The sequence below is a fragment of the Xiphophorus couchianus genome, chromosome 24 (genome assembly GCF_001444195.1).
Source record: "Xiphophorus couchianus chromosome 24, X_couchianus-1.0, whole genome shotgun sequence".
In the NCBI taxonomy this organism is placed as follows: Eukaryota; Metazoa; Chordata; class Actinopteri; order Cyprinodontiformes; family Poeciliidae; genus Xiphophorus; species Xiphophorus couchianus.
The window spans coordinates 8727559-8735038 of NC_040251.1; the positions used below are offsets into that span (position 1 = coordinate 8727559).

The 7480-nt window shown below is 37.9% G+C and overlaps 1 protein-coding gene across 1 annotated transcript in view; it reads right to left on the bottom strand.

Moving 5' to 3' along the window:
* LOC114140722 (vasopressin V2 receptor-like) overlaps positions 1–6247 on the bottom strand; it is an 8533-nt gene extending 2286 nt beyond the window's left edge. The window contains exons 1-6 of the mRNA XM_028010869.1: positions 6033–6247; positions 3116–3390; positions 2492–2737; positions 1669–1815; positions 1339–1603; positions 120–305 (exon numbers count right to left, since the gene is read on the bottom strand). Of these exons, the coding sequence (XP_027866670.1) occupies positions 120–305; positions 1339–1603; positions 1669–1815; positions 2492–2737; positions 3116–3390; positions 6033–6117 (1204 nt within the window). The 5' untranslated portion in view covers positions 6118–6247. The remainder of the gene's footprint in view (positions 1–119; positions 306–1338; positions 1604–1668; positions 1816–2491; positions 2738–3115; positions 3391–6032) is intronic.
* Between the last annotated feature and the right edge of the window lie 1233 nt (positions 6248–7480).

Below are 7480 nucleotides of genomic sequence, written 5' to 3' on the forward strand. Positions count from 1 at the left end.
AAACTTAATTAGACAAAGTCTCTCCAAAACAAAATTAAACGATGGGAGGAAATGATAGCATTGGGTTAAAACAAACCAACTTTAATTTGACAGAATTGGGTCTTTTGGGTCTGCCGTACCTCTCTGAGGCGGGTCGGGGTCCCAGGCGGCCCACAGCTGCACGCTGAAAAACGGGGCCCAGCAGATGGAGTAGACCAGAACAATGACCAGGGTCATCTTCACCGTTTTTGACATGGCAGCGGTCACCTCTCCAGCCCTGGCCACTGGGGCTTTGTGGGGGTGTGTGGAGCTAACAGCAGGGGGCGCTGTGGGGTCAGACTGCAGAATATCAACACGTCTAACTTCAAGTTGGAATAATATTCCAACTTGAAGTTTCAGCAACTCTCATGATGATGATCATGTATAAAATAAAGACGGAGGATTTTCTCTGATGTTTTACAGGGTAAAACTGTCTATCAACTAACTTCTGGCTGAAAATTTGATAGACTTGAATTATTTTTTAATTTTTATCTGTTGATTTAAGATGAAGTAAAAACAAATAAAATTAGTCTTAATTATTCCATTCATTACCACCTGATAGCTGGCACAGAGTTCTTCTCAATCTTTGTCTCAAAGCACCATCCAGTTAATGATCCGATTGAGCCTTGGTGGTTCTTATGATGTTCCTGAACATAGGAACCATGTCAATTTGAATTTATATAATTACATGAATTTTGTTTTTGTCATTTATTTTAGTTTTATATGTATTTTTATCTATTTTACTTTCATTTTTTTTATTTTTACTTATATTTTTAATGTTTTTATTGATTTTAGATTTACATACCTTTTTGTTATTAAATGTTTTATTTTACATTTATTTTTTTAATTTTATTTTTATTTAGATTTTTATTCACTTTACTTTTACTTTTATTTTATTTTTTTTTACTTCACATTTTATTATTTATTGTATGCTTTATTATGTGAGAGGAACATTTTGCTACAGAAAATCATCCCAAACACATTAAATGTAGTTTGCATCAACACTGGGGGAAATGTTTGCACTTTGTTTAAAAATGAGTCAGAGCCAGGAAACCAACACATTTAAAATGAGCTCAGTAGGAAATGTGCCAGAGAGCTGCTGAAAGCTACAAAAAAGCGTGTGATCAATGGGGGTGTATGCAAACATTTGAGGCTGTCTGTTAAATTTTTACCTAAGTGAAAAGGAGAAAATCCACCACAAATTCACCTTTGTTTTTTACATTGTTCAATAACAAAACAAACATTCAGAATGACCAACATTGAAGCCCCTGATGAGTAAATGACCATAAATCAATTATAAATGAACTGAAAGTGTCTCACCAGCACAGCTGGTTTTTGTTTGTGAAGACGCGCTGCCGGACCGGACCGGATTCATCTGGAGGGCCGATCCACCATCAGAGGTGTTGGGACTCCCAGGGTTGTAGAAGGTGAGAGGTGAGACATAAACCGGCAGGTCAGACCTTCCTCCTCCTGCTCTTCCTCCTCCGCTCTGGCTGTCTTGTCTGGACAGAGGAAGAGGAGTGGGGGACAGGCGGCGCTCTGATCTCCTGTACAGACTCCGATGAATCTCCTTGAAGATGCGCACCTGATGGAGGCGACAGAAGAAAAGTCCAGCGGCGATCATTTTTAAACTTCTCATCTCTTCTGTACCTGACAAAAAGTGATGATGAGGACGGGGATGATGAAGATGGCCAGGGTCATCCATGTTACGTAGGCCTGGAGGCCCCAGGACTGGGCAAAGTGTCCCCAACACTCATAGACACCTGGCGCCACTTCAGAACGGGAGAAGATGAAAACCTACAGGTGAGTGGACATTAAAGGGGATTTATTACGCAAAATTCACATTTTGAACGTTTATAAAAACACTCTGACGTTTTTGGGCAAGAAGTTAATGTTTTTTGGTGTCTCGTTTCAAAATCCTCCCAACTGTTAAAGTCAGAATCAACTGGCTCTGCGCCGTTTCCGAGCAACCAAAAGAATCTCAGCCCTGTTACCTAGCAACCCAAGCAGAGTTCCAGCATGTCCCGTCAGCTGGTTTTACCGCTGTATAGCTGTTTGAAATTAACCTCAGAGATTTTCTAGAAAAAACAAGAACATTTGAGTTTCAAAAGCAGAAAATATTTGACTTTTGAAAATGTGAAATTTCCAAATTTTTCTACAAAATTTTTTAGATTAATCTCAAAATTCGAGTTTTCTCTTGCAAATTTTTGATTTTTCTAACTTAGAAATTTCCAAGTTTTTCTAATACACCGTCGTATAAAAGAGCTCATTCTGGAAGGAGCTCTTGATAGCCAGAACTGACCAGACTAGAATCTCATTATCTAAGAAAGATTTTGCATAAAAATTGTAATTAACATAATTAGGTCCGTTCAATTTCAAAATACTTTAATGATCTCAAAGTGAAAAGAAACATAATAGATCACTTCTAATCAGTAATAAAAATCTTAATAATTCTTTTCATCATGCTTGTTACCTGTGGAAAGCTGAGCAGCAGGGAGAGACTCCAGGCCAGCAATATGAGCGTGTTCCAGCGCTTTGTTGCACCACTCCGGTGCGCCTGCAGGGGGCAGCAGATCGCATAGTGGCGATCTACTGTCATGGCCACAATCATGTAGGAAGAGGCGAACATCCCCAGAACCTGGAGGTATTTCACCAGGCGGCACAGGAAGTCTGGGCCCGGAAAGCGCCCCCTGGCGTCCCACACCAGCTGAGGCAACACCTGATGAAGGAAAACCGGAGGGAAAAGGATCACTGGGGATATATTAGCTTGATCTGTATGCTCATACCAAACCCAAATATGTTGAGAGAAAAAATATCTTGTCTTGTGATTTCATCTATTGATATATTTTAAATATTAGTATAATAAAGGCAGAATTTGTTGCCTCAATTCTTAAAGATGTTCTATTCACTGTTATTTCTGCATGTGGATATAAGCAGGTTTTGAGTGGTACTCTTAACTTTTTAAAAATTACTAGAGATGTTCATCCACAATAAACCCCAATTATATTTTTTGTAATTTTTTCTTTTTTAATATATAGTGCTTGATTACGTCGTTTCTGAAATCTTCTGTACCCATTAAAAGTCAGCACGCTTTTACCTGGAACAGCGCCACCACCAGGTCAGCCACACACAGGTTCTGCATGAACTGGTGCAGCGGGCTGTGGTTCTGCCTCCGCCGCAGCAGAACCACCAGAACCAGCCCGTTCCCGACCAGCGCCAGCAACAGGATGACGGCCAGAACCACCACCTCCGCCACGGCCAGCAGGGGGTCCCGCTCCAGCTCCGTGAGGTTGGCAGCCGGCGGGGCCTCGGAAACCGCAGACCAGTCCGTTAACCGGTAGGACTCAGTTACCATGGAGACCGGCATAACGGCTGCCGGGCAGAGAGAGGTAAATAAAAACTGAAATGTAGATCCAGTTGAGACACACATGAATTAAGTTTATTAATTTTCAAAGGTGATGGAGTACAAAAATACCAAAAAACCCAAAAGAATAAAGTAATAAAATTACGGGAATAAAATGTGTAAACTTGTATGAGAATAAAGGCATAATATTATAACTTTTATTCTCATATTTTTTGTTTTTAATTTTTTATTATTTTGAAATTATTATACGTTATTCTTGTCATATTATGACTTTATTCCCATAATTGTATTTTTTACATTTATTATTTCGTGTTTATTCTTGTACAACTTTATTCTCGTAACTTTATTTTATTATTTATTAGTGTGGCTCTAATACTCCAGCACTGTGACTCTTCTTTGCACATAAAACCCGTTTACTTCCTGTCTGTTAGTTGCATGATCACAGCAGCTTGACCGTCTTTCTGTGTTTTTTTTAGAGCCGCGCAGCAAACGAGGTGCCAAGTTTACATCCAACAAGAAGTCGCTCAGGACAAACACAAAAACATCTGAGCTGCTGGGCAGCAATTGACCGGTGCATGATGACTGACCACCAACTGTCTTGCAGCCTGTTTAATAACCACACCAGGTCAAAGGTCGCCTCCAGTCACAATAGGCCTTGTTATCTTCTCTGGCATGAATGGCTGACAACAGATGACAAATGGGAGCCACTGACTGGGATAATTAACACGCAATAATGCAGCGATGGTGAAAGGTAATCTAATTTTAGGTTAAAGCTGAAGCAGTATTAAGCAGTTTTTAAAAAATGTTTTGTAAATATTTTATAGTTTTGTAGAAATTTGGGCTTTTTCTCCATGGCTTTTAACCCAGTGTGAGTTTATTCTTAGCTATTTGTATCATTTTAAATTCTCTCTAATATATTTTTTGTTTTTGAAGCTGAATAATCTCACCGTAGAAATTTAAAAAAGCTCAACATTTCATTTAAAATCCTGACCTAACAGAGTTTGATTGGGGAAGTTGTCAGTTTAAATTAATTCATGATGTCCTTCAGAACAGAAACATTAAATGATTAATTAAATCATGAAATAATTATATCTAGTGTTTAAAATAAAATCAGGCATATATAATTAATTATGTAGTTGATTAATTATTTCTGTGTTTTTTCCAGCTATAGAAAAATAGTTACACATTTAAATAATTATTTAATAAGTTATTTATTTATTGCAATTTGGCACTCTTTGCACTCCATATTTATCTGCAAAGAAAAAAAACAATAGAAAAAATGCCTTTTTTTGCTGCTAGCTAATCAGCATTTTGATTATTCTTGGTTATCAGGTATTTATTTTTATTTGTGCGTTTTTTCTTACTTAATCGGAGTGTCTGTCTGTTTGCAAGTTCAGATAATAGAAGATGAAACAAATCAAACATCTTCAGTCAAGCCTCTTTACAACAATTTTAATGTGAAAACTTGGGCACAATATTAATACATTTCATGGGTATTAGGACTAACTAGTTTGAGTTTGGTAATGTTTTTTTAATTTAAGAATAAAAACAGATGGAAACACCCTTAATGAGCCATTAATGAGATTTTCCTTTAAAGCCCTCGAAAGAGAAATCAGATCCGACTTTTTTCTTTTAAAAACATAATAATCAGACAATCTAAACAGAACACGTTTTTATTCTCTGCAGACCTGCAAATGAACTCAAAAAGCAAACAATAAAAACAACCAGCTCTGGCAAAGTGAGCGCAATATCCATCAACTGCGACGCTTGAAAGGTCAAATTTGAATAGATTTATGTCGGAAAAAGACATCTGCAGGAATTCTGATCAGGATCTGTGGAGGTTTTTCATTCCTGGCTTGCAGAGAAACTCGAGTCGTCAAGCGTGTTTTGGTTTCCCTGCTGAGCCAAATATAGTGTGACAGAAAAGCTGCTGCTGTGAAGCACCATTAACACATTCCCAAATCAAACTATGAAACTGAAACTGTCTTTGCTTTGGACACAGATTATTCTCTTCCCTCTGCAGCTGAACAGAATGGATGTGAGACATTAAAGTGATTTGTTGACATCAGTCAGAAGTCTGGACACCTGCTGTTCTGCAATTTTTCTGTTTAAAAGCCAAGAGGAAAAAAAAAGTTGATCAATCTGCATCTTTTTCTGCTTCTTTAGTTTTACTTTAATGAATCTGAGATGCTTTAATGAATCACACTGCCCCTTTACACTGTCTTACACAATCTTACCAAGTATTTTTGGTCTAGTTTCTGGTGTCAATATCTTAGTACACTTTACATAAGACAAAACTAACTTAAAAGTAACTTTTCGGCAAGATGTAGGATCTTGTTTTGTGTTAATAATTTCTTAGTATTAGTGAAAAAGTGCTAGTTTTACTGGCAAATAATTTGGGATAATATGGGAGAAATATTTTAGTGAAAAAATCTACCAGTGGAACTTTTAGTACTTTTTTAATCAATAAAGTCAAACTCAAGCCAACGCTCAAATCATGCAGAAAGTTTCTTGTAAGTTAGTTTTGTCTTATTTCAAGTGCAGCAAGATATTTACACAAGAAATTAGACCAATAAAAACTTGGTAAAATTGTGTTTTTTCAGTGAAGCTTAACAGAGTCCCAGATTTAGTTGAGAAGGTTCAGACTTACTGATCTCGTCCTCAGCGTCCCGTGAAGCGTCTTCAGGAGCCAGGACAACCTGATCTGCTGCTGCTGCTGCACAAAAACGCTGCATCTATGCTGCGCCTGCTGCATGTGTGTGTGCTTTCCATCCCCGGTGACCTCTGCTGCTCACGCTAGCCCCGGCTCCTGTTTTCATCCCCTCCCTCTCCAGCATCCCTCTCTTTCCTCTGCTCTTCCCCCTTCTGCTGTCACCAGGAGGAGAAAAGAGGGACTGTGGAAGTGGGCAGAGCATCGATGAAAGGACAACTGATATCATTTCCGGCTGATTGTTTAGATTAAGAACGTGCTGCTGTTGGTGCCACTTTGATCCCCCATCAATGCAGAGCAGCAGCAGATCAAAGAGCTTTCATGCATGCACAATGAACCGACATGAATACGTGTTGACTTGCATCACCTGCCGACTGATGCTGCGTTCCAGTTGTACTCTGAACTGGGAAATTTCAACTTTCCTGTTGGAAAAAATCAACTGGATGGCCCTGCAAAGTCAGTCAACTGTAACTGCAGTTATGACTTGTAATTCTGCGCCCCAGTAGCGCCAATTCAGAGCAAATGTTGTCTCAAGCACTTTACAAAAAATAAAAATAAAACATTTTAATTCAATCATCTGTACTTTCCAATTGAGCCTATCAAATGCTAAAGTAAGCCTGATTTAACAGCATGTTGGTGTATTGGGCGTATTGTGAATAGAAAATATAAAGGAATAGTACATTTTTGCCAAAACCTTAGAAATTTTGTAGACAAAAACAGAAAAATGTTTGTTTCTGAGTTTTTTTCTATCAATTTTTCAACTTTTCAAATTCAGAAAATTCTAATTTTTTCAAGAAAATTTCTGAGATTAATCTGAAAATGTTTATGTTTTCTAGAAATTTTTTTGAGATTCATCTAAAAATGTCTTAGTTCATTGGTGGAAATTTACTCTTTTTTTCTATTTACCAAGGCAGTAATATTCTGTCCGGTAACAGTATTCGTAACTATTGTTAAAAATTTGGAATTTCTTCCTACTGTTTATGCTAAGAGCTGCCATATTGAAAAGAGAAATCCACCATACAGGTTGTAGCTGGGATAGTGGGAGTTGTTCCCAGTGGGAAATCTAACTTCGGAGGGCGTTCCAGTTGAATTTTCTGACTAGGAAGTCAGAATTTCCCAGTTCCGACTACGACTGGAAGGCAGTATAAGACCGACTTAATGTTTCAAAATTGCTGCTCTTGGGATCAACACTAGTAAGATTTGGTTGAAACCTTTTTATTATTCAAGACACACAAGAAATAGCGTCTCTTTAATCAATTGAGCTAATTAAAAGTGGTGTTTTCTTATGGAACATAAAGGTTAAATAATGTTTATGGGCGTCGCCATTTTGAATTTCTGCCTTTATAAAGAGAATGCTGTTACCCAACTCTGAGTTCCCACTTTCCAAG